Raw genomic sequence first — 27432 nt, forward strand, 5'->3', positions numbered from 1 at the left:
CCTGCTCCATCCCACTACACAAAACACTTAGGAAGGCTCTGCCTACGAAACTACTGGTTCTTCAAGTCTTTGTCCATGTGGATGGTCCATAACTGATGTGTACGAGTCACATAGAGACCATAAGTGGGATCCATACGGACAAAACATCTTAAAGCACCACAGTTCCAATAAGGTCAGAAACTCTTCTGTTTCTGGTTACCTACCCCCTGAAGATCCATAGCTACAGACTGGGAGACATTTAGGAATTCATAGTGTCAATTTCCAGCAAGATGCATGGCCTGGAAACATGCTGAACTTTAGCTTGGCTTCCAGCTGTGTACAGTGCTGTAGAGCAGGAGGTTCATTGGGGCTTGTGTGGAGCACTGGTGACACCTAGTGGCCTAGTGAGGTCAGTTGGAACTCTCTGTGCAACACTGACTCAGGTGTGTGATTCAATTGTGTGTGTCCAGCAATCACCAACTGTTTCAGCTGCAGCTTCTTGAAGAAGTGGATGCACTTGAGGAACGACCAATAGGACACTGCACCAGCAGGAGGGACCACGTGGGTCTTAATCCCAGGCTTGGTTTCTTTCCCTGTAGTGGGGTGACTGCATAGAAGACCTTCTAAAAACCTGGTTTGGGAAGGGAAGGAAGAGACGGAGCTGCTGATCAGGACAGCAGTGACTAAGCTGTGGAGGGAGCTAGCTCCTTTTAGGCTTCTGATCAGAATGGTCACTATGGGCCAGATTCAGTGCTGGCCTAAGATGGTGCAACTCCACTGAGTGGGGCTGCTTTTGGCCCTGTGTTTATAGAGACTGTAGTTGGGGGGTTATCTGAGGAGATACAGGCCGTCGGTACAGTAATCCGGCACACCCCTGTGATTGCCCTGGACTTTACCCCCAGGCAAGTTCCCTGTGGATGGATGATTGTTTGTATTCCAGTAGTACCCAGAGGACCTGTTGTGCTGGGAGCTGTACGAACAGATGGTGTCCCTGCCCCAGACACTGAATGGTTGCCTGGAGCTGAAACCACTGGGCACTCCTGGGACAGTGAAGCTAAAGGGGTGTGAAACAGTAACAGAAAACCCGGCCTCGGGAAGATGAACTGGCAGAAATTCACAAACAAACCTTCCTTTTTTTTTTTTTTTTTTTTAAATTTATTTACGAACATTATCTTTGAGGGACAACAGCATCTCTCTGGCGCTCATCTCTGTACATGCAACTGTAGAAAATAACATTTGTATTCACTTTGTCTCTGTCTGCAGGAAGTTGTACAGCGAAAGGACAGCCGTGGCGCGGCAGAGCGGTGGCATCGGCAGCACCAGCACTGCCAAACAATATGTACACAAACTACATTGTAAAAAAAAATTACATTGTTACATTACAGACAACGCAATCTTGCCGCTGTTTTACCCCACATACTACGCAAGTTGGACTAGTACAAATAGAAGGGTGTGAATTGACCTGTGAGATATTTACATTTATATACAGTCTCAGAGAAGCATTACAAGGAGGGAAATTTACACTGTTGAGACTTGAATCCACGTAGCACAGGTGTCAAAGATAATACAATGCTTTAGCTATTGTTGCTTTAAATTGCTGATTAAAGGTCTCTCCATGCTTATACAGATTAATTGATGGTTATTTAACAAAAGAAAGAACTGGGCTTGAAATTAATAAAAAAAAATAAGTGTTATTTGTGGCCATATTCCTGTGTTCTAGAGAAAGAAAAGCATTCCTGTATCCTCCCCACAGAGCAGGAGAATTGGCTGGCCTATCAATTCCCCTCCACTTGCATGGAAAGTGTGTGCTGCAATTTAGCTGGCAATACCCGTGGAGAAAACCAGCCACTGCATCAGGCAAAGCTTAGCCCTGAAAGGAAGAGAAAAGGAGCAAAAGGACTCGAACCCTGGAAACAAAGGGCTCAATGTTTAAATAAAAAAAACATTCTGAATACATCCCGGGGTGCTACAAATCCTGACCCTCTGTAGGCCATCGATACATTCCACAGCACAGAGCAGCCTCCTCCTGCATTGTACCAGTCACTCAGTCCAGGACACGGGGAATACCCCCAGACAGGTTTGTGCACAGCACAGGCATAGAGAAAACTCCCGTGGACACACCACAGCAGCATGGTGAGATGGAGCTGAGCACCAGTGCTGTACACGGCCAGGGACAGCCTGTCCGTTTCACCGTACAGCCTTAGGAAGGGAGCTAGGGATTTTATTTCTTAAGTCACTAACACAATGTAGTTAAAAGAAACTAGTTACTGTGACAGGCCAAGGGTACTAATTCAATAAGTTAGTGGGGAAAATCACCTTACAGGAATGTGCTTCAACTGGCTTTTCTGAAGCAGCCTGGAGGAAAGCGGTGATCCGGCAGGCTGCAAGGCTGTGTGGTTCCCAGCTCAAGTAATCAGGTCACTCCATAACAGCAGCTGTTTAAAAAGCCAGTGGGTGACAGAGTGAGAATTTGAATGTAGAGTGCTGAGCAAGGGGAAATGCCCAATTTGGCAGCTTCTCTGACTCCCTAGGTGCCAGAACTGCTGTTCCTCCTCCACTGGGATCAAGCAGGGCTTTGGTTTCTCCACTAGCTAAATGCGAGACTGATTCCACTCTGGACTTCCCCCTGCTCCAGCCCTCCTGCAGCTCTCGGCCCTACCCTGCTGTGTTATCTGGGTGGGCAGCCCAGATCCCAAAGCACTGGGAGAGCCTTGGCTTCAGACTCCAGAGCTTTGCCATCTAGGCTGCTCACTCCAAAACGCACAGTACGGGGGAAAGGGGACAGGGGAGCAGAGCAGCAAGGCTGTAGGCGACCCTCACACTGAATTAGTCAGAGCTCCTCCCCTCAAGCCTCCCCTGCTCCCACAGCAGCTCAAGCACCAGGAGAGGAGGGGAGTTGAACAGGAATTTAAATGGTATCTGAATTGGACTTTACCTAGCACATGCACCTGGCAATGTTTAAAAACAGCCTCAAAGTAACCAAGTGACAGGCCCCCAGGTGTGTCAGTCCATGCATCCCCCTCCAGCCCGTCAGGGCACAAGATGCAGCGCACTCAGGGTACCTATATTTTGACACCACTCCCCGCTGAGCTAGTGCCCATGTTTCCTGTTCATTTCACGCAGAATTATTTGAGCCAGTGTGTTTTAGCAGGATCCTGCATGGGTCACTTTCACACTGCAGACAGAAAGAGTCCACTTGTTGCGGTTGCAAAGGGAGCAGGGCTGGCTGGCTGACCTACATGCCCAGACAGTATGGAGTGAGCTGGCCCATCGGTGTCAGCGAGGACCAGAGGGCACAGAAGAGGCATTTTGCATCTGCCTCCAGCCACGTCCTGTACATCTGTGCTTAGGTACAAACATTGCCAGCTGCATTAAGTACAGACTCCACTATTACTCCACTGACAGCCACACACTGAACAAATACAGTCCTCTCTGGAACCAGCCATGGTGCCATCACCCAGCAATACAGCAGCAGAAACACCCAGCATCCCAGCTGAAGTTACAATTTCACTTAGCACTCTCCTGACGGGGGCTGTTCAAATCCAGAACTCCAAACCAGATAATTTACAAAAATCAATGCAGTGTGCTCCCCAGCTGAGCTGGAGCCAGAGGACAAACTTTCCTTAAATATACAACTAGAAACTGCCCCCCCCCCCCCACCAAGGGCTTAATTCTGAGCAAACCCCTGCTTGCTGTGGCTGGCTGAGTGGTACCAAAGGAGGTTTTTAAGCACACAACTGAGTAATGCCTCCTGCCGGGCTCTGGCTCCTCAACAAAGAGCTTTTGCTCTCTTAAAACCAGAGACAGACAGCTGGCTTCTGCGAGCGTGCAATGTTCAAAACACCAGGAAGAAGCCCACAGAACAGGATGGGGCTGGAATCTGCGCTCCCAGTGACGTGGTGAAGGTGGCCTCCAGACAGCCTATGGGATGTAGGGCTGTGTCCCTTCTCTCTAATTAGAGACTTTCCCAACCTGATCAGCTAGTCTGCATCAAGCACACTTTAGTCCTGAGTAACCCAGCACAGAAGCTCATTACGACTGACACATGACTAATGGCCAAACCCGTCTCTCTCTCCGAAGCGACCTGAAGCCCTGCCTGCCAACACTACAAGAAAATGCTCAAGGAAGATGTGTGCATCACCCTGCACAGCACATCCCCTGCTGACCACATCTAACTGAAGCCTTGGAGCAAGCGCTAACAGAGCCACACGGTACCCCTGGACATTGGGCCACTGGGGCAGTACTGGGCCAATGGAACTGGATAAAAATCACAGCTAGGCCCCAGCATGCTTATTAATGCCTCAGACACCTGGCAGGGTATTCACCACACCCTGAAAAGTGAGGCTGAAAGGATCCCACAAACAAAGTGATGCTGGATGCCCAAGGGCTGCAGCCTTGCAGCGGCCCCAGAGCATCTTTCGGCCCCAACTCACCCTCACAGTCACTTTCCCAGCTGTGGTGCTTTATTTCCACACACGACTCACGGAGCAACTGGCTTCTTTATCCAGAACTCACAATACTCATAGCGCACTAGAATGGCTGGTCACAATGAAGAAATGGCTACAAGTTCCGCCCGGCTGCCAGGCGGCCTCGCCCGCCCGAAGCCACGCGGCTCCGAGTCACTGGCTCCCCAGAGTACCGCAGCTCAGGCTGTGGAAATGCGGTAAATTGTCGGTCTCTCAGCCCAAACGTGCAAGTAACATCTTCTGAATTCCTCTAGGCCCAAGCTAGCATGTGTCAGGGTGGGATTCCCCCTTCTTCCTCCCCTGTCCCCACCCCCCAAACATTCCTCGCTATATCTGACGCACAGCTTCCGAATCTGTGCAGGTGGTTTCACTACTCCACTAAACTCAAAAGGGCAGGGGGAAAAGGAAAAAACTAGACTGTGTTAAAAGAAGAGGTCAGCGCTTGGAGATCTCCACAACAGGGACTGCAGACTGAGTTAGTCTGCAAGGCCTGAATCTCAGAAGACAGGTTTGAAATACTGCACACTGCACACCATTTTGGCCCTTATTTTTTTCCTTGAGAGGGAAAGTGCTGCCTAGGGTGAACTATACATACAAAGATAATTTCAATTAATTTATTTATTTCTTTACACATAACTGAAAGTGATGTTACAGTACATAAGTTATTTACAACTGTGCAGTAATGTGTTGCAAAATAAATTATCTAGAAGGCAGCAAAAGTACATTGTTAATGTATATAAAAACTGTACAGCATTTATGGGATACAATTTTCTTTATATGAGTATTGGCTCTGTAGTGTTTTCAAGTTATGTTCTCAGAAAGAGAAACGAAATGCCCAAGATTAAAGGAAAAAAATATATATAAACCACATGGATTTTACTCCATTAAAAACATGATCGGCAAAGTCCTGGCTCTCCGTCACCATTTTTGCGGTAGACACTCACCGTACTAGTCACGTGCGCATAACGTGCCAACTGCCTCCTCACTCATCCAAACGTGGTGACGAGCAGCTACTTTATGACGACTCAGAAGGCGTCCGGGGTCGGGAGCCGCAGCTGTTTGCACCTCCGGAACCGCAGCTGGGAAAGCTGGATGCTTCCTTTTAGTTTTGCTTTTAATTTGTGACGTAACCAGGATGGAACGAGAACTATAAAAAACCCACCGTCTCCTCTGCAGCTTCTCCAAGAGGAGATCTGCGGACAAATGGAAAACAAAGAGCTTGAAATCGCCATGTTCACAAGTACATGAACTGCATGGTTGCTGGCCCTGCTCAGCAGCTTCTGCAACACACGTGTTCTTGAACCTTTTCTCCTCCCTGCCTCCGTCAGTCTCTCTCCCCCTTGTCCGTTCAGACGCTCACTGCTGTGTACAGGCTGGCTGCCCTCTGCTGCAGCAACCGGTTTGACAGGAGATGCGTTCCCCCACTCCCGCTGCCTGGCGTAGCTCTGATCAGTCCAGAAGTGAGGGAGACGTCGTGAAGAAAGTGCAATTATTTTTCTTACTGTTTTGTTTTCTGCCGATAGATGCTTCCTCCTCCTCTGACCAGGGACTCATCAGCAAGTGGTAAGGATGAATGTGAGCTCGAGCATCTGTCCTCGGAGGGCTCCCGCCCTTGCCAGTTTTCAGGGAGAATGTCTCCTGGTTTTGTATTGTCATGCCGGCAAGAGCACAAAGTCATCGTTGACATCTACCATCGGCACGTAGAACGAGGGAACCTCGTTCACGCAGAGGGATTTATGACCAGCTGGATCCAGCTCCTGAACCTTCAGCTGCCACTCCATTCGCTGCACCGCATTCAAGGCAGCGGCTTCATGCTGCTGTCGCATTAGCAGGCACGTCTGCACCAGAACCCAACGCCCAGCAGAGACGGGGGTTCATAAGAGAGAAGAGAGAAGACGACAATCACTTGAGTGCACTGAACAATTGCACTCTGGCAGCAAGGCAATGGAGTCTGCAGCTATCATGTTGGACAGACACATTCCCAGCCAGGGACAGGTTCCACAGCAGACACTGGGTGCCCTTGTCGGAAAACAGTCTGTCCAACAGGATTTTGAGAAAGCCCCACTCCTCAAGAGGTGCTATAAAACCTCAGAACAACAGGCCAGATTAGAACCATTTTTACCCCTGGAGGTAGCCAGGGTGAAGTGCTGGTTGAACACAGCCCATGGAGTGCTGCAGTTCGGCTAGTACATGGTAATACAGGCCCAATCAATGTGCAACACCGCACACTGGGACCTGCAGTCTCCACCTCTGTGTGAAAGATGAAGGAAGGAAGAGAGGAAGGGGTGGCTCACTGGTTAGGGCACTAGCCTGGGACCTGGGCTTAAGTCCCTGCTCTGTCTCTGTGCCTCAGTTCCTGTCTGTGAAATGGGGCAAGAGCCCTGCTCTGCAGCAAGCCGTGTTGTGAGGATGAATATGTTACAGATTGTGCGGGGTCCATGGAAGTACCTTAGACAGAAAGTCTATCTGAGGGACTTCCAAACAGACAGACAGTCAGCATGCAGCAGTTGGCCACTGCTTGGCAGACCAAACAGCATGGAAAAGAGGAAACCGTGTGGCCTGAAGGAACGAGCACAGGGCTGAGTCAGGAATTCTGCCGCAGCCTCACTGTGTGATCGTGGGCAGGTTCAGTCTGCCTCATTTTCCCCATCTGCAGAACAGCAGAGATGGCCTGTCCTTCCCTAGCTCACAGCAGGGACTGCTCTCTGCATGGCACAGGGACGTGTAAGTGCACTGCACAGACGGATGCTGTCAAGGTATGGCATTTAGAACTGCTCACAAAGCTTTCTCTCTGGGGCTCCTTGCCCTTATCAGAGATTTTTGGAAACCACAAATCCCGCTTGCCAAACCCTGAAGCCAGGCACAGCCAGGTGCCCAGCAGCAATGACTTACACTGCCAAGCAGGAGAGCAGGGTTTAGGGCCTTTGCTCTGGACAGCCTGCCTCTGGCTCACTGTAGGAATTGCACTGACTGACTGGAGCAGCAACCACTGTCACAGGAGAGACTGGAACCCTCCCCCTATTTCACATTTAAAATGCCAAACAAGATATCCCAAGCAGGTTACAGATCAGCAACATCCGCTACTGACTCCTGGAAATGTTGCACACCCCGTGCACTGGAATCCCCAAGGAACAGCAGGGTCACGCAGCTCTCACCTTCATTCGATCATATTTGTCATCCACATCTTGTAACCAGGAAATAAACTGGCGAGCATTGAAACGATCTCTGACTGATTTGTTTTCATCTCCCTGCACAGGGAACAGCACAAAGGGGAATTACACGTTAAAACGTATCAATAAAATAAATACCCTATCAGACAGGTGCAAACCCCTCCACTCCCCACCACACACACAAACCCACCACACTCCTGGAAGAAAGAAGAGTGGTGGGTCTGAAGTAGCCAGAAGTGCACCAGCAGGGAGGAATAATGGGCTATGCAGCTCTGTGCTGCTTTCACAGCACGTTGCTAGAGGTTTCAGCCTGAGTGGTGGATGCTATGCACACAAGCCCCCTCCTTGCCTTCCCCGCATGGAGCTGGAGCTGAGAATCTGTTCATACTAAGCTCATTCAGTTCTTCCTTTGAGAACGGAACACCTGCAGCTCACCGAGTCCTTGAACTTGTGCCCCAGATCATAATGTCTTCTACATGGAGATTTCCATAATGTTTTTTCTTTTTGTCCTGGGAAACGCTGAGAGGTAAATCAGATGCATGGATCAATACGCTGGCTCACTAATGAATCCCACTATACTGTCTGCAGCACAGGCCTCAGCTTCTGCAATGCAGCAGGGTGCTTTCTACAGAGATGACAGCTTTCTGGCAGGTTAGTGGTCCAGCTACAAAGCTTCTGGCCAGCAGGAGGTGCTAATGTAATCGCTCTGCCCCACTTCAGCTAATTTTAAATTCTTATGAAGCTGAACAATAATACTGACTGCTGAAGTCTGACTCATTTTCTGTGCTAGTTCTTCTCAGCTTTCACCAGCGCCACACTACGTGGAAACAAAGGGCAAAAGCCCATCTCTGTGGGCTGCGCCGTGCAGTTTTGCTTTTCAAGGCCAGTCTTCTCTAAGAAAGTCATCTCATAGATTTCTGTTCTCTGTGCAACACAACCGGGGACTGTGGAACAGCTGCATGGAAATAAATCTTTCACACGTGCAGATGGTTCTGCTCACAAGGAGAGGCAGAGGGGGCTTTGCAGCTTGCAGACAGATCAGGGGCCTTTGCTACCTTTAAATAGGCCTATAACACTGGCTCCTGGATGTCATTCACAGACACATTTCTTTGCCCCCACGCACACACTGGGCAGCTGAACTTGTGACTTGGACCCTCTGGCAAACAAGTCAGATTAGTCAACAGCAGCACGTGCTGCGAGATCTCCCACATCGTAGCAGTGTGAAGGGAAGGGAGTTGTAGGTACCTGGGTGGGAAGCACATTAAGGCTTCCCTACACCCATCACTCTGAGAAGCACAGCACACGTCGGCAGCTGCACAAACGGACCTTCGAGACCGATTTAACCACTGGTAAGATGGCCACTGACCTGATTTTCTAGAGGCATGTTATAGACCTCGGAGTCCAGCAGCATGGTGCATGCACTGAAGGGCACTGCCTGGTTAGCAATGGTTCTCGCTGCCCGACAGTGAACTCTTAAGATCTCCTGTTCGCATGAAACAATCAGCTTCTCCTGAGGAGAGAGGAGAAAGTAACCCAGTGAGTGACGAGTGCCCTTCATTTCTCCAGAGAAGGAAGAGAAGCACCATTCGCCCCAGAAGGAATCCCCCAACGGCTCTCCGTTACCCGCTCTATGCTGTGCTGGAGTCGCAGCTTCCCCCTCACTGCTTCCTGCTGCTTGAAGAGTTCCTTCAGGGGCTCCGCGAGCGATGGAGGGGGTGCAATCTACAGACACACAGAGAGGCACAAACCGTTACAAATGGTGACACAGGCTGGATTCATTCTGAGCAGCACGGAGCTGTGTTCCTAATGCTGCTGCTGCTCACCCTTTGAAATTGCTCTGGAGCTTGCTGTCCCTTTAGGCGTGGGGCCAGTGCTCTCAGCTGCTACACACAGGCCTGGGGTTTGGGTGCAACTATACAATTACTGCCCTTAGGCTGATAATGTGTTGCCAAATCATTCAGTTGCCAGGGAGACGGCGCTCACACCATCCACCGTACTAGTGGAGGAAGCCTTCTCATGCAGGTGGGAGGCAAAGGACCATCCCCTAAGGCTAGCCGTGACCAGGCAGTGTGTGGGAATGCAAAACAGGGTAAGAGGTTCTGTATTCAGAGGTGAGCATGGCTCTTGTGGCTGGGGCTTCCATCACCACATGCTTTAACCTACCCACCCTTTCAGGGCATCACAAAGACACTTTGTGAAGCGCTTTAAGGTCATCTGATGGAACCAACGGCATGACAACATGTGAAGCATGTCGGGGCAGCAGAGTCCCTGCTCATGGTGGGCAGCACACACTGAGGCGTGTCCATATTCCAACACAACTTTGGGTTTGCAGTGTGCATGGGACAACACCGATGTAGCACAGAGTTCTGGCTACAATCCTAGAGTGTTTTCCTGTTCACACTGTGGGCCCAATCACACACACAGAACAGCATGCCTTGCAGAGTAGAGAGCTAGGTGGCTGCTGTTCTTTGGGACAAACAGATGTGCTCGTCACCTATAATGCTCATGATTTCACAGCAGATAAGATGTGCATCAATTCAGGCCCTGATCCCGCAATAAGATGGATTCCGACAAACTTTTGTGCTGAGCCCCATTGATTTCAACAGGGTGCCAGGCAGGTGCAGGCAGCTCATTGCAGGAGCAGGCCCTTGGTTCTCATTCCTCACTTTCATCATGGAATATGCTGGAGGAGAGAATTGTATTTTCCATGAAACAGGTAGAGAGCACTGCCAGACGTCTCCTGCCAGTTCATTTACTACTAGAACCACAGCTTTCAAATGGTCAGAATGTAGGACGATTTCCCAGCGACATCCTCGGACTGCTGCGTTTCAGGGAGGAAAACCTGTTTACATTCCCCAAAGGGAAACCCAGTGTAGCATTTTCTTTCAATAAAGCTTATTCTAACGAAGCGAAAGCCTCCCAGCGCTTGCACTTGTACAGAATCCAGCATTGCTCCGGGTAGAAAAGAAGGAAGGTTCCCTCAACTGTGGAATTCTCCATTAACTGCAGCAGGACATGGAATTCCACGTTAGTCAAATCCAGAACGACCTCCCCTGGAGGCTGGGAGCCGATATTTCCTGACTGGAGGGGTTAGTCTATTGGTGCATTTGCACTGGCAAACTCCATCAGTGGAGCTGTCAGAGATATAGCTGGTCCCATTGCCATGGGGTCAGCACTACCGGCCAGTCGCACATCGGAGCCTTGGGTAAAATAAAAGGCAGAAGTTAAGAGTAGCTATCTTCTGCTTAGGGCCGGCCTTTGGGAAAATGGCACTCTGGGCGAACTTACGTTTTGATGCCACTGGCCCCAATGGGCTCCCCACCCTCCCCTCACCCCTGCCCCTACACTGTGCCTCCTGCGCCCCTAATCCCTGCACCACCCTTCACCTCTACCCCTGCACCTCCCTCCTGCGCCCCTAACCCCTGCCCTGTGCCCTCTTCACCCCAACCCCTACCCTCTCCAGTGCCCCAACGCCTGCCCCCCCAAACCCTGCCCCTAATCCCTGAACGCCCTTCACTCCTACCCCCTGCACCTCCCTCCTGCGCCCCTAACCCCTGCACTGTGCCCTCTTCACCCCAACCCTTGCATTCCCCTCCTGTGCCCCAACCCCTGCCCTGTGCCCTCTTCACCCCAACCCCTACCCTCTCCAGTGCCCCAACACCTGCCCCCCCAAACCCTGCCCCTAATCCCTGAACGCCCTTCACTCCTACCCCCTGCACCTCCCTCCTGCGCCCCTAACCCCTGCACTGTGCCCTCTTCACCCCAACCCTTGCATTCCCCTCCTGTGCCCCAACCCCTGCCCTGTGCCCTCTTCACCCCAACCCCTACCCTCTCCAGTGCCCCAACGCCTGCCCCCCCAAACCCTGCCCCTAATCCCTGAACGCCCTTCACTCCTACCCCCTGCAACTCCCTCCTGCGCCCCTAACCCCTGCACTGTGCCCTCTTCACCCCAACCCTTGCATTCCCCTCCTGTGCCCCAACCCCTGCCCTGTGCCCTCTTCAAACCAACCCCTGCACTGTGCCCTCTTCACCCCAACCCTTGCATTCCCCTCCTGTGCCCCAACCCTTGCCCCCTCCTGCGCCCCAACCGCTGCACTGTGCCCTCTTCACCCCAACCCCTACCCTCTCCAGTGCCCCAACGCCTGCCCCCCCAAACCCTGCCCCTAATCCCTGAACGCCCTTCACTCCTACCCCCTGCAACTCCCTCCTGCGCCCCTAACCCCTGCACTGTGCCCTCTTCACCCCAACCCTTGCATTCCCCTCCTGTGCCCCAACCCTTGCCCCCTCCTGCGCCCCAACCGCTGCACTGTGCCCTCTTCACCCCAACCCCTACCCTCTCCAGTGCCCCAACGCCTGCCCCCCCAAACCCTGCCCCTAATCCCTGAACGCCCTTCACTCCTACCCCCTGCACCTCCCTCCTGCGCCCCTAACCCCTGCACTGTGCCCTCTTCACCCCAACCCTTGCATTCCCCTCCTGTGCCCCAACCCCTGCCCTGTGCCCTCTTCAAACCAACCCCTGCACTGTGCCCTCTTCACCCCAACCCCTACCCTCTCCAGTGCCCCAACGCCTGCCCCCCAACCCCTGCCCCTAATCCCTGAACGCTCTTCACTCCTACCCCCTGCACCTCCCTCCTGCGCCCTTAACTCCTCCACTGTGTCCTCTTCACCCCAACCCCTGCCCCTCCTGTGCCCCTAACCTCTACATCCCCTTCCTGCACCCACATGGGAAAACTGACCTAGATGCAGTGTCAGAGCAGCTGGCATTGCTGTTCGCTCCCCCACTGGCCTGCTGCTCCTTTGCCCTGTGCTGAGTGTGTGTGGGGAGCGAGAAGCAACACCAGGGCTCCCTGCATCCAGGTCACTTTCCCCACCTGGGCTGCGTAAGGAGAGGGCAGGAGAGCAGCGGCTGCTGATGCCTCAGCCCAGCTGGGGAAGTGACCTGGATGTAGGAAGCCCGGGGTGTGTGTGTGTGTGTGTGTGTTTGAGTGAGTGTTGAGAGCACTATCTCTTTAAGAAAGCACTCAGGGTCAGGCATCTGCAGGCTTGTTCACACACAAGCAGCTGTTGCTGGACCCAGAGAGGCAGCAGCACAGAGATTCCCTCTGTCCCGTCACCCCAGCTCAGGGGAGATTGGGTAGACAGGCAGGGGGAGAGAACACCCTGATATCAGTCCCCCCCGCACAGCAGACAGGAGGACGCTCCCAGTCTGGAGTGGCCAGGGGCTCCGGGGAGAAACAACATGGGGAGAAAACAGGAGCAGCAGCAGCTGCACAAGGCAGTGGAGCAGGGGGTAGGAGGGGCACCCCTGCTCTGGAGAAATCACCTGGCTCGGCTTTTCGTCCAACTGCCCCCCTGCAGCTCGGGTCCCTCCCCACTCCTCCTCCAGATGCTGCTGTTCCACCAGTCCAGCTGGCTCTCAGCAGGTCAGGTAGGAATCAGGCAAACGCTGCGCAGGGCGCCCCCTTTGTCGGGCTGCCCACTCGCAGGGATGGCCCTGCTCCTGCTTATGGTCTTATAGTTGCCATACCTAATTAGTATACTGCTTATAAAAGCAGTTTTGCTTTCTGGCTTTCAAATCCATTGGCTTCACATGAACACAGTCTACGGTTCCAAATCTTGAGTTCCTAAGCACCGTTTAAAAGTCTTGTCTATACAAATACAGCAAAACCCATTTATAATACAGTTGTCCCTATAGCAAGGCTCAGTTTTGTAATCTTAAGTGTGTTCCAAAAGCATTCTAAAGCCAGGTACACAGCTGGGGTCCCATCTTGACTATAAAACAGAACTGTGCTTTGACTATGTTTGAGGACACCCAGACTTGACTATATCTGTAGCATTTCAGTTTTATTATTCCATAAAGAGAATGGAGCCAGAAGAAATAGTGAGGGTAACTCACCACTGGAATGTGAAGCTTGCTTAGTGGCTTGCCATCCAGCAGGTAGGACCCTGTGTAGGTGACATATTCGGCATAACACTGGGGAGCTTGGGGAGTGATGTAGCAGAGGATTTTCCGCTTCTCTTCAATCTTTTTCCTGATCTGAAGATACTCAAAGTATGGGTTTGATCTGTCACTGTGATAGGGCTCAATGTCGTCCAGTTTTATGGCATCTACAATCGCTGCCAGTGTTTGCTGTATCATCTCTCTTGTCTGCTGGGTGGACGTGTTAATCTGCTGCTGTAGCTGCTGGCTGGAACGCTGGAACCTGCGTTTACGTGGATGTTGGGCTTGAGCATCGTCTTCCTCCGTCACTCGCCCTTTTGCACGCGTGGAAGGTGCAGAAACTGGAGGAAACTCTTTCTCAGAAGGTGCAGTGTTCTGTTTATTTTGATTGGCCAGCATTTGAGCCCTGTTCCTGGTAATTCGTTGCGGGATCTCTTCTATTTTGGGTGGTTTGGAAACTTCTGCTACTGGTTTTTGTACTGGCTCTATGGTTTCTACTGGAGTAGTCCCTTGGGGTGTCTCTGTCTGGATGGAAGAGACTTGGCTCCCACTTCGTACTGCAGCACTGTCTTGCGCGACCCCAATCTCAGCAGCGTTCGCTTGTGCCAAGCTGCTTTGAGATCCACTCTCCACTGCACAGTTCGACGAGGGCAATTCTTCATGGTTTGTTTCTGCCTCTTGTTTCTCTGGCTGAGCAAGCTCTATTGACGCAGTCTGTTGAAAACTCTGTGCCTCGGACTCTTCTAATCTTTTCTCTTCTGGTACATTCAATGCTTCCGAGGTAGCTTCTGGTGCAATCACTTCCGACTTTTGTTCCTCCAGCTGTGGCTCTGGTTCCACAGGTAGTAAGTTACTTGGCTGATTAAGCGGTAGCTCCTCCTGGTTACTGGAAGCTGTGACAGACACACTCACGTTTACGACCCCAGTATTTATGATTTCTGGGGCAGCTACTGGGCTTTCTTCTATCGGTGCCACTTCAGTCATTTCAGCATCTGGAACATCTTTAGCTTGGAGCGGCAATTCCGGCAACGAGAAGGGACCAAGGTCTAAGTCATCTTCTGAGTTTGTGAATGGATCAGGCCACGTTACTGGCTCTTCTGGGTTTACAGGTGCAACACTACTGTTTTCCAAATAACTGTTTTCCAGAGTGTTAACAGCCTCTGCCGGAGTTTCTGTTGGAATGCAAGGGGGGTCTAAAGGCATCTCGGGTGTTTCTTCTGGAAGAGGCTTGCAGTTATTGAAGAAAGTGTCTAATCTAGTAGGGGACATGTAAGGAGCTTGCTCTTCTGCAGTTGCCATTTCTCCTGGAACTGCTTCTTCAGCATCTTCCTTTACTTCATCAAGCCCCGGTTCAGATACTGACAATGGATAGGAAATAGGAGAAACTGGGTATGGAGAATCTGTAGAAATAAAGGGCACGGGTGCAGGATGTATTGGGTCCAGTGAACAGAATGGCTTAGGGGATTCAGGGAACCTCTGGGGAGATTTCATTAGAAGTTCTGATCCCACTGACCAGCTGACAGGGTGATCAGATGGATTACCAATTAAACTAGGAGGGATGGGAGGGTCAGGGTTTCTGGAAGGAGGATTATCCCAGTCCATATTGTTCTGCTCTGAAATACCTGAACTAAAATGGTTTTCTTCAATAGGTGGTAAAAAGGTAGACTCTGGTGGCAAAATAGAAGCAGTAGCTTGCTGCTCTTCTGTGGTATCCAAAGGCATGCCAAGATCAGGGGGAAGAGCACTTTCTACAGAAGGTGCAAGCAGCTCATCTCTATGCGAGGGGGAGGATTTTGCTTGTAAACCAGAAAAGATGCTTTCAGGTGACTGGACAACATTGCCAACAGGTGCACAATGCAAAGTTTCTACTTTAGGTGATGGAATTCCATAGTCAGGTGAATAATACCCTGGAGACATACACTGAAACTTTTCTGCAGGAACAGAAGGAAGAGGGACTTTTTCCTCCATCAAATGCTGCACTGGAGAATCATAATTTGATGTTGCCGGGACACTTTGCTGCCTGAAAAACTTGTCTCCAGCACTGAACTCATCTTCAGGGACCCTTCTTATATCAACAGAGATTGAACGATAAAGGTTTGTGGAGGGTATCGTCCTTGTTGGAGTCTGACTTGGATTGTCGGGAAGTCCACTCGAAGCATTTGCATATCTGTCAAAAAAGGATGGAGAACATGCATTCATGGACATTGTGGATATGGGCAGAGAGTGCTGAGAGTCAGCACAATCAAACATCAAATCTGTGTAATCTTCATTGCTGCACGAAGGAGTTCTTGGTGTCTGCATCACTTCTTCATAGCTTGGACAAGAAACTACGGAAGCTGGAGCTGGAACACCTGTCGGCCTGTTCTGATCTGGCCTGGGAGAAGCAGGTAAAATTTCTTTCAGCTGAGGGCCAGTTATCCAGTCTTTTGAATCTGTCCCCACAGCAAGCTGTGGCTTATTATCTGGTGACAATATAGGAGTCAGTGGACCTAGTTCTTTGAGCTTTTTGTCCTTTAGCTGAGTATCTAGTGCTAGTGGTTTCTTTGTGGTCAAATCCAGACTCCTCTTACGCATCTCTTCAGAGGTTTTAATTTTATCTTTTAATTTGGGATCTCCAGATCTGTGCCTCATCTTCTCCATTTGCTTCATTCTCTCTTTGTGTCTTTTGTGGCGCTCCTCAATTTCCAGGTCTTTTTGGCTCAGCATCCTCTCGAAGCTGGTCATCATTAGATCACCATCACCCAGAAGCTTCTCTCTAGGCCTGTTATCTTTCTTGCTACCATCTTTGGACAATGTTATTTTATCATTTCCATTACTGATCTTTAGAGACTCTGTTTTGTCTTTCTCTTGGTTTTCCTTGAGTTTCTCCTTCAGTTTGGTTTCACTAAATTTGAGGTTCTCCTCCTTTGACTTATCTTTGAATGTGATAACTTGAGGGCTATCCTTGTCTTTAACCACAGATTTTGTCTCATCTTTGTGATGTTTAAAGAATCCATCCGTATGTTTGTCTCTATGCTTTTCCTTTTCATCCTTCCATTTTTCCTTGTGTTTTTCTCTCTTCTTCTTCTCTTTGACTGTGCTGATGGTACTGGAAACATAAGTCTTTTCCTTTTCTGCCTTCTTTGAGAGCTCTCTCTCAGGATCATTTTTATCTTTCTTTTCAGAAAACAAATAGTCAATGTTTTTGTCCAGTTCTTCCTCAACCTCTGCTTTCATGCTGTAGGAAATGCCAAAAGTCTCCCCATCCACAGAGAATTCTTTTTCGTATTGACTGGAATCTTTTCTGTTGCTGGAGTCTTTAAAGTCATCCATTTTCTCTTTTTTCTCTGTTTTTTCCTTCTTTGCTTTCTCTTTCTCGTGACTTTTCTTTGATGAAGATGAGGAATGCCTGTGCCTCTCCTTCTCCTTGAGTTTGTCTTGCAAGCAGGGCAAAGGAAGAGAATCTTTATACTTTTCCTCAGAGGCATCCATAAGAGAAAGGTTAGAAGACTCAAAGAGGTTGGTTAGTCCTGGATCTTGTCCTCTGTCTGTGAAGCTATCAGAAGAAATCTCACTTATTTTATCATTGGAGTCATCTCTATATTCATTGAGGGCCTCCTCCTCCAATTTTTCCAACAGGCTCTTCTCGGTCTCTCCTCCTTTTGAAGACTTCTTTTCTTTGGAATGTTCTTTATCCATCTTTTCCTTATGCTTGTTTTTTACCTTCTCCTCAGCAGCATGCTTCTTTTCAGCCTTTTCAGGGAGCTTTTGCTTGTTTTTCTTTTCTTGGGTGGAGTCTACTGAGGTTCTGTCTTTCCTGTCTTTATACTTCTCGACAGAATCTTTATCCTTCTTCTCTTTGTGTTTTTCAAAGAAATTCTTCTCTTTTTTCTCCTTCCCACCTTCTGCTAATCCTTTATCCTTTTTCTTCTCTTTATCTTTCTGTTTCTCTCCTGAATGTTGCCTGTCAGAAGAGTACTTTCTGTGCTTGTCAGCAAGATAAAGTTCCTTTTCAGCAGCCATGCTATCATCTTTTTCTTGTAGACTGTCCATTCGATGCAATTCACTCCCAATGGCCTCACCAATTTTGAATCCGCTTAAGCTGTAATCATCCTTCTCATCTTCGCTTTCATCTGTGAAGATATCTGCGATGCTGTACCAGCTTTTCTCTTTTCCTTTTTTCTCATCTCTTTTCTCAGAGAAATCCTCTCTATCTCCAGAGAAGTTTTTCTCTTTTTTCTCTTTTATATAGTCTAAAGAAGTCTTCCTTTCTTTGTCTTTGTTATGCAGATCCTTGTATTTCTCCTTAGGATCTTTTTTCTCTTTAAAACTTTTATCCAGTTCTTTGTCTTTCTGGTTTTTCTCAGCAACAACTTTTTCATTTTTCTCTTTATCTGCTTCTTTGGATTTCTCCTTATATTTTTCTGGTTTCAGTTTCTCTTTCTTTTCCTTATCAGGAGCATCTTTCTTCTCCTTATCTTTCCCTGAATGGTGCCTTTCCCCGCTTTCCACATTTTTTCCACTGAATTCAGGGTCAGATTTCTCCTTGAAGAATGTTTCACAACCATATTCTTTAAACTCATCTCGATAGGGCTCCTCTTGTTTAATTTTTATGTCCTTTCGGTCTTTACAGCTATCAGAGGAATCTTTTCTCTCTTTGTTGATTTCACCTGGATCTTTTTCCTTTCTCTCTTTAATGCTTTCTGCAGAATCTTTCCTTTTCTTGTCCTTTTCAGGCAGATAACTAGGAGTGACTTTATGCTTTTCAGTTTGGTCCTTTTTCTTCTCAGGGTTTTTGTCGACACTTTCTCTCTCTCTCTTTTTTAAGAATGTATCCTTTTCATTGCGTTTTTCATTGTATTCTTTCTTTTCCTTTGTTTTATTCTCCCTTTTCTTGTCTTTAATTTCTTCCTTCACTGTTTCTAGGATTAGTTTTGCCATGCTGTCATTTTTAATCTCCCTGAAGTCTGTTACTGGAGAATCCCAGCTATCCTCACCTTTGAAATCAAAGGATGAATCAGAAGACAAATCAGAAAACCATCTCTCTTGCTGATCATCAGAAAGGCTGAATTTTGTGTCCTCGCTTTCCAGCAATTGGCTTTTATTACTAAACTCATCAAATCCAGGTTCTTCTTTGTAAACTTTTTCTTTTTTACATTTTTCTCTCTCTTCTTTGAAGGTTTTGTCTTTCTCCAGTTTAGTAATTTTCTCCTCCTTCAGATCATTCTTCTTTTCAGATTTTGACTGCTTTTCCTTTGATTTTTTCTTTCTCTCTTCCTTGTGTATTCTAGGTTTCTCCTCTTTGGGAGACTTTTCCTTTATGGGTTTTTCTTTACTTGACTTCTCCTCTCTGAAAAATTTGCTGATGTCTTTATTCCCCTCTTTGACTTTTTTTAATGATTTCTCCTCTTTGGAGGCTTTTCCAGTCTCATCTTTAAACAACCATTCCTTCTCCTCTGATTTACTTTTCAGTAGCTTTTCTTCCTTTTTACAGTGTTCTCTCTCATGTTTTAACACTTTTAATTTATTTTCACTTGGACTTTCAGTCTCTATCAAACCCTTGTCAGGCTTTTGCTTAGAGTCCTCATATTCAAAGGAAAAAGTTTTGATTATTTTAATGTCTTGGCTGACTGGGCATTGTCCCTTCTCTTTGTTTTTATGTTTATGTTTTGTTTTATGTTTTTTAACAACCTTTCCCTCCTTATCCAGCTTTGGAATTGCTCCGTCCACGTTGGCATGGAATGAATTCTTCTTCTCAGAGACAGCATTGTGAGAGTTATTTTTCTTTTTGTGCTCCTGCTTCTTTCTCACTGGCTTTAACGACTGTAAACTGGAATCCTCAGACGTATAGTCTGACTCACTTGTCAGTCTCGTCCTTGTGGAGTCCGATAAGGAACTGACATCTGACCATGCTGGAGAAGATATGGTTTTCCAGTTGTCTGTCCTCCAGTGCTTGGAGTGCTGGTCTGTAAGATTAGGGTTATGTTTCTGTGAAGCTAAACTCCCATGAGAAGAGGTGGAAGAGGCAGACAGAGAGTTGAACAAGGAGGATTCCTTTAGCACTAGCCTAGAGTCCTTTACACAGCTAGAGCTTTGCACAGAGTCTCTATCATCCTCCTCACTCTCCAAATTTTCACTCTCTGATTCAGAGGAACAAAATTTGTCATTTTTTTTGCCAAACCGAACCTCTTTGCTCTTTGTCTCCTTTTTCCGCTTCTTTTTGACTTTATTCTTCTCCTTCTGTTGCTTGGTGTTGGAGGGCTCTCGAGTCTTGCTGCTGGGCAGTATCGAGTGAGTCGATAGTCTCAGCTTCTCGCCAGTCCCCACAGCTACACTGGTATCCTCTTCATCTGACGTGTCTGACAGGATGCGATGGGCAGGTTTCTTTGGTGTAATTGTGTTATTTTTAGTATAGGTTTTTACTTCCATTTTGGGTATGGAAATAAAACTGTTTGCTTTAGTCTCTTTCCTGTAATCCTTTTTCAGCAAATGCTTGTCATCGACGGGCGGGACTCTGTCCTGCTCATCATCTTCATCAAATTCATATTCATCCTTTACCGGTGTGATTGTTGTTTTGGGGGGCTCTTGACTCTTTGTCTTATGTTTCAAGCCTTTTTCAAACTCAGAGTCTGTGTTATTGCCATCGACGGAGCTGGAAGGTGCAAATGAAGGGGCGTCCTCCTCCTCTGAGCTCTCTGTGGGGAAAAAACAGCACAAAGCATTAGCTCTGTAGGTTGTTTTCAGGAGAAATATGCATTCTTCAGGCCTCCCCTGAAATCCCAAGCTAGTAGTCTCCTTGCACCCCACACACTGAACACAGCAGACTTCTTAGCTGAGCCTAGAGTGAGCTTAACATTCTTTTGGAAAGAATACCCAAGTAGTTTTAAAACTACGTAGGATGCACTCGGAGTGGGCACAGCTCTAACACACAAATGGGCTGTAGACCAGGATTCTCTGGGAGGAGCAGTGGCATGCAGTGCCTCTCTTGAACTATCTTGAACTAACGAAGAAGCTGCCCATCCAGTGCAGGCATTGCAGCTATTAGTCATAACTTCATCACCTCCATGCTAGACTACAGTCATTTAGTGGAACACTGTCTGGAAGCTTCCACAAATGCAGAATACAGCACCTTGCTTTCCCGGGGGTATGCTGTAATGAATACACAACAGGTATGCAAGAATTTCTACACTGGCTTCCAGGTGCAAGTCAAAATGCTGGCGACAGTCTTTGAACCCTAAATGATATGGGACCCAGTTACTTGAGGGCCTGGCCTCTCCTCCTACATCCCCAGTTGTGGTAGGTGGAAACATGTAGGATGCTTTTAGCAGTAGGCTCCTACGACTGAACTCTCCAGGATGAGTGGCAGAGCTCTCTGAGCAAAGGGTAGGTTTTCTAAGCATCTGAACATCTTGGCTGTGCACTGAGTTGGCTATTCCAGTAGCATGTAGGCATTCTGGGGCTATTATAACTGCTTTTGTGGTAGCAGGTTGCCACTATGGTGATAGCCCATTATCCCAACACCCACACAGGTCAGCATCTCACCTGTTGAGCTCTCTTCACTAGAGGGATAGGTGGTCTTTCCCAGGAGTAGATTCACCATGGTGGGGGAATTAGCGACTTTTAAAGGCGTCTCTCCCTTCCTGTTGCTTTGATGAGGGTTCCCTCCGTAATGTAACAACAATTTTACCACCTAAAAATGAGAAAAACTTCAAAATCTCAGTATGGTTCCATTGCGAAGGAAGTTGTTTCAGTCCCCATCACTTCTGTGGGCTGTTCAGACAGACAAGCAGGAAAGAGGTTAGTTTGAGGTCAGAGCTGGCTGGTCATCCTGCCCCCTGTCACCCAGTGACATGGACACAGTGATTGAAATGAGGGACAGAGAAAATGGCAGGACAGATTTACGGGGGGAAATGCAAACCTGTATTCTGGTAGCAAGCTCCACCCTACAATTCCAAGGACTCTGACACAAAGTGGAGAAACTAGCACAACATGTAATAGTACAGGGGCTGGAGAAAGAGTCTCACACGGAAAGATGCAACATGCCAGTCAGTGAAATGAAATGAAATAGCAATTGCCTATACAGATACGACTTAAAGCACAGGAAAATCAAACTCATTTATTTGTAACAAATCACTAAAAAATGGCTACTAAATCCAGCAAGAACCAACCTTGAAATGCCCATTATTAGCTGCATCATGCAGCGGGGTGTCGTCATCCAACCCCTTTGTGTTGACTTCCGCGCCGGCAGCAAGCAACTGCTTTGCAACATCATAGTAACCCCGGTTACATGCCTCGTGCAATGCTGTCCAGCCTGCAAGCACACAAACACTCATGACGTGGGCAACTAATTTTTACGGTTGATAATTATGAACAGTGTCACAGTAACCAAAATAGATGTTGCTGGCTGCTAATATGGCAGCTTGCCTGCAGCTCTGCCTGCTGACACGGAGCTCTTCTAACCAGCCAGCACACGGCACAGCAGGACCTGCGTGGCCAAGACCGCCTGCCCAACACACCAGCAGCTCTGCTTTGGAAAGCAACTTTTTTGCCAGCCTGACATCTGGTACTTGAGTCCATCCAGCTTTTCTGTTTGGCAACATAACGTGCTACAGCCAATTGTCCTGTAGAACTTCATGCCACCCAGTGAACTCCAAAAGCAGAGAACGTTTAGTGAATGAACTCAAAGGGCGGCTGATACCTCATGGTGCTCTGCTCTCATTAGATTAAATTGTTTCTCTCTCCTCTAACTCTTTGATAGGAGGAAGATTGTCACTCAGTCAGGACTGGGGTTTAGGATTCATCTGGTCATACAGCGTATCCCCTAGCTGAACTCTCAGCATACGGGTTGTCTGCAACATTTCCACAGCAAGCAACTGTGACAACATAAACAGGACCATGACTTCTGGAAGGGACTAAGCGTGGAAGCAGATGAACTCTGCAGAAACAAAAGCTCCTATTCTCAAACAAACCTCTGAAGAATGAGGGAAAGAAATGTAAAAATTTCTATCATACATGGGCAGCAGATTGATTTCTAAGCAGAATCTGTTTCGAAGTTTCCCGGCAGGTGTGCACTACTCCTTGAATATTCTGCTGATAGCACTGGTGAGCCTTTCAGAACCCTCCCTTTGTACTATTAAAAAGGGGTATCTGTGATTGAAATTACTCACAACGAACACTGATGTTAAACATTTGGAGCTCAAGAATAAGCATATCTACTCGTTACATTTAAAAAACTACTTAAAAAGAATGTTATGGTCAGAAAGTCAAGCACTCAAAAGCTAGGAAATGCCAGAATTAAGGTTGTCCGTGCAACCTTAATTCAGCCCTCCTGTGCGTATAATTACGATTAAGGGTAAGATTTTGTCATGGAGGTAAAGAATGTCATTGATTCTGTGACCTTCAGAGACCTTGTGATATTTTCCAGCCCTGGGGTGGTGGGCCAGAGCTCCCAGATGCTGCAGGCGGCTGCCACAGTTCTGAGCCGCCAGGGATGAGGAGTGTTGGACTTCTCCCTTCCGCAGTGGGGCTCAAGCTCTCTTACTCCCCTCCCCCTCACTCAAGCTTCAGCCCTCCCCACCATCAGCACCATTTTGTCATGGTTATCTTTAGTAAAAGTCAGAGACAGGTCACGGGCTTCCGTGAACTTGTTTATTGCATTTGAATCAGAGAGGTTCCTCCTCCACACTGCTTGGGCACCAGCAGAGGGAATACTGAGAGCACAAGAGAAACAGGCTCCCTGTTCTCAGTTCTGGTGCCACAGCTGACTCCCAAAAGCTTGAAGGAGCAACTGCAGGAAAAGTCCTGCTCAGCTTCTACAATTCTGGGATGGAGCATGCTCAAGTACAGATGGAATGGTCTCAGAATTCAGCGACTAAACTCTAATCAGTCTCTACTGAGCATGTGCAAACTGAGATTTTTCAGATTTATAACACAGCCTAACTTGGGCAGTTTTACACAGGGATAGCAAGAATTTTTTCAGCATGTGCAAAATAATGTATTTCCCTTAATCTCATTCTTAAAAACAGCTGAACTTAAAATAAAAACAAAACAAAAAACAAAACCCAGCCTAAGGCAAACACCTGACATGGAAAATTTCAGCACAAATGGCTCAAATTTGACTAAGTTATACTAAGCAACTGAAAACAGGATCTTATAATAGGAAGTGTTGGGCAAGCTTAACTACAGGCTTTGTTACCCGCTCTATCTATAATCCCAGGGGTACCCACTAAGGTGACCAGATGTCCCGACTTTATAGGGACAGTCCCGATTTTTGGGTCTTTTTCTTATATACACTCCTATTACACCCCACCCTAGTCCTGATTTTTCACACTTGCTGTCTGGTCACCCTAGAACCCACACTGCACCTGTTCACAGGCTTTGCTGGGTCACATTGAATGATTATAAAACAAAGCAAATCACTGCACCTGCCTCCATCTTTCATGAGGATCTAAGACTTGCTAGGACTACAGACTCCAGTCTGCAGTGCTCCATCCTCATCGGGATGGACATTGCTCAGACCAGAATGAAGCACCTCATGCTGAGACTCTCCATTCCATTGCACCACCCTAAGCTCATGGTTCATGCCACAAGGCATAAATGCCTGGGGTTAGGAAAATTTCCTACGCACACGTCATTCTATAACTGGCCATTACAGTGTCTGGTACCGGACACTTTCAGTCTAGAGATGGGATACTGGACTCAAGGGACTCTGGGTCTGATGTGGCCTGGCTATTCCTATATTTATTAAAAGCGAGGTGAGATACGGGGCATATACAAATCCACTGACTGCACTTTGGGCTCCTGGCTTATTAATACAGATCACTGAACTGCAGCTGGGCTTGCTACCTGCAAAGTCCTTAACGTTGACATCTGCGCCCTCAATGATGAGTTCCTTGATGCGCCGGGCATCTCCTCGGATGGCAGCTCTATGCAGCCGAGTCTCTCCACGCTCATTTCTCTTATTTACTTTATCTTTGGTTTTGGAGGCAGAGTTAGGAGTTCCCTTCTGACACACTGTAGACTGAGAGGGATGCTTTGGTGTTGTATCTACTGCATGGAGAAGAGAAATACAGTGAAGAACTGCAATTCAAAGGAAAACCAGAGCCCCTCAGAGGGAGCTGTTGCAATACTTTTAATCCAGCAGTTGCACTGAAGCACTGACTGCAAGGCACTCAGAGGTAACTGATCCTCTGAACCAGATGTGGAGACAGAGGAAAGCCTGTGTATGTATAATACAGATATAAATTGTAGGCTGTGCTGAAGCACAGACTGGAGAAGGGTGTAGTAACACTTGTACAGATTATAGACAATCCTATGATTTCAGAAAGGGCAAAGGGTCTCCTCATACCCAAAAGTCTTACTTCCAAAGGGAAGTGACAAAGTAACCTTCCCCATGTGCCTGTGAGGGGGTAACTGCCTGGAAGGATAGTGCACACACTTCTTGGGAGAAGCCCTGAATATTCTGAAATTCACTTACTATCAAGTGAGAGTGACTTGAAACTAGATTCACATTAAGAATGACAGCAACAAAAATAAGGTCCCTAGATAACTCCACCGTTCTGTATATAAGACAGAAGGATACATAGACAGATCATATAACACATATAAAACCCCACAGGAGCCCATATTGGCAACAGATACTACAGCATATTGAAATATTAATTCCATGTTAAAAACACTTACTACATTAGGTCTAAAATTACAATACACCATGGTTAGCAGAGTCTAGTTCTTTTACATAAGGAGGAGCATTTAAGAATCCCAGAGATAATCATGCTCTCCCTTTTACTCTCAAAAACATCTTATTACTCAATCAACATATTAACCTAGCAGAAAACTGGGAGCTCTGACATATGCTAATGATCCCGGTAACTAAATTAGTTCTGAGATCTTTAGTGCTAACTAAACAGCATCTAATGCCTTCTGCACCTATCTGTCCAACATTCTATAATCATTTCAGAATGCAATAAAGGGACATTTGCCTAAATTGGGGTAGGGAGCTGTAGCTTGCATGAAGTGATATTAGGTGAAGATGGAATATTTGGCAGGAGTGAAGCATTTGCATCCCTTAAATTCATTTCCAGACTCTCATACTATAGTCTTGAGGCAGAAGAATTATGCTACCAACATTATAAAACATGTCCTGGGTGCCAGGTAGACACCACTGGTACACATGCTCAACTGTGTCTATTTTGTGACCATGGTTGTTGTTTATGAATAAGCAGAAGCATACAGAGTCCCATTAAATATGAGCTCAGACACATCCACCCACGCCTCACTTTCAGCTCTCACCTGGGCTATTTGCAGATTCTTCTGCTGTCATCTGCATAAGAAGGGCGACTTGCTGGCGCTCAGAGAGTGGGTAACCAGCCCTGATTCCTGAAAGCCCCATTCCAAACAGCAAGCCAGGCTTCCTAGTGGCAGGCTCCTTTTTAATCCTCTTCCGTTCTGGACCCTGCTTTTCTGTGATGCAATCAGAGACAGAAAGGGAAGGGGAAGGTTTCATGCTACGGACATTTCCACAACTGAAATTCACATTCATTTTTCAGACAAGTGCTGTTAATAGCTTTCCCCATTCATGTCAGTCGTCTTCTTCGTATGGCCGATGTACATGTAGAGCAACAACTATAATTTTACATTTAGATGGTGAAGCCAGACAATTGCGTCTGATAACTCATGTCAGTGTCTCACCGAGTATAATGAAACGACTGGTGAAAAAAACCTGGGTTAGAAGCACTGGCCTTTGCCAGCACTGATGCTCTTGGACAGACACCCTCATTCAGAACCGTTAAAAGCCATGGCACTGAAGCACACACCTCACTGGCTGCCGGAGAGCCCTGCAACACCTAGGTACAGTGGAATATCGCCGAGTGGAGGACCCCTTACCTCAGCATTGCTGGCAGTGGGTCACTTTGCTGGCAGTCTAGCAGTTTCCTAACAGGTTGGTTTTTTTGTTTTTTTTTAATATTTAGATTCTCTTCACCCCCACCCCCACCCCCACCACAAGAGGGGGGAGAATGAACGCACACGGAGGCCAACTGTCAGTACTGTACCTTCCGTCTTGCTTCTAGGAACCTCCATTTCATGCCATGGTGCTTCGAGGAGCGTACCAGCCTTATACCACCACAGCATGGACTGAACTGGAGGCATCTAAAAGCAGCAACAGAAAGTGCTAACAAGATACATTGTAACAGCTCTGAAATGTCGCCATCTCATCCCCTTCAGCTACCGTAGGTCCTGTACTGCTCATCGGAACCGGTACAAAATATCATGTCAGTCCCCACGATACTGTGTGTGTAAAACAATGCAGGGCGGATGCCCTCCTTCCAATGTTACAGCAGACTGTCAGCCTCCCTGGGTGACTTCCCGTTTACAGCATGTTCCTGCATCCCCTCAGGGACATTCTTATGTGCTTATTCAGCCGGGTCCCTTCCCCTACCTACCTCTGTGAAAACAACGGATAGGGAGGGAAGAAACTCTTAAGAACAGTTTTTCGCTCCAAGGAACTAACTGATCTAGCTGCAGACAACTCCTGCTGGGAGGAATGAGGGTGCTGCCCCGAGCCAATGTTTGTTTGTGACCTACAATGTGTGTAGGGACAACGCTAAACCCAGGCCTCTCACCACATCGCCCAACACTGCTCTCACCCGCAAGCGTTACATCCTAGAGATAGCCAGTGAGAACTAGACCCTGAAAGTATTATGGGATTTGCTACCTCACTCTTGCTTCTTTCAGCTCATATGTACACCACACCTTCCTGAATATACAGCTTCTCTTCCGCAGTTTTCTGATTTCCCCTTAGGAAACACCAATCTTTTTCCCATTCGCCCAGAATTAACGTGTATTCCTGTTCACTTCCTGTACTGACACTCCTGTTAGCAGAAGTCTGAGATGGCAC

At 47.8% G+C, this 27432-nt stretch overlaps 1 protein-coding gene across 6 annotated transcripts in view; it reads right to left on the bottom strand.

Moving 5' to 3' along the window:
- Positions 1–1129: 1129 nt before the first annotated feature.
- The window catches only part of ANKRD11 (ankyrin repeat domain 11), a 234416-nt gene continuing 208113 nt past the window's right edge, over positions 1130–27432 (bottom strand). For 2 of the 6 annotated variants that reach the window (XM_077831390.1, XM_077831394.1), the window contains 9 exons: positions 25827–25997; positions 24381–24584; positions 21704–21846; positions 21078–21225; positions 13512–20230; positions 9239–9337; positions 8982–9125; positions 7601–7693; positions 1130–6283 (listed from right to left, as the gene is read on the bottom strand). In XM_077831390.1, the coding sequence (XP_077687516.1) occupies positions 6098–6283; positions 7601–7693; positions 8982–9125; positions 9239–9337; positions 13512–20230; positions 21078–21225; positions 21704–21846; positions 24381–24584; positions 25827–25997 (7907 nt within the window). In that variant the 3' untranslated portion in view covers positions 1130–6097. The remainder of the gene's footprint in view (positions 6284–7600; positions 7694–8981; positions 9126–9238; positions 9338–13511; positions 20231–21077; positions 21226–21703; positions 21847–24380; positions 24585–25826; positions 25998–27432) is intronic. The other 4 variants (XR_013347705.1, XR_013347704.1, XM_077831391.1 and 1 more) reach the window with 4 other exon arrangements.

This window comes from Eretmochelys imbricata, chromosome 12, assembly GCF_965152235.1.
Source record: "Eretmochelys imbricata isolate rEreImb1 chromosome 12, rEreImb1.hap1, whole genome shotgun sequence".
Classification (NCBI taxonomy): domain Eukaryota; kingdom Metazoa; phylum Chordata; order Testudines; family Cheloniidae; genus Eretmochelys; species Eretmochelys imbricata.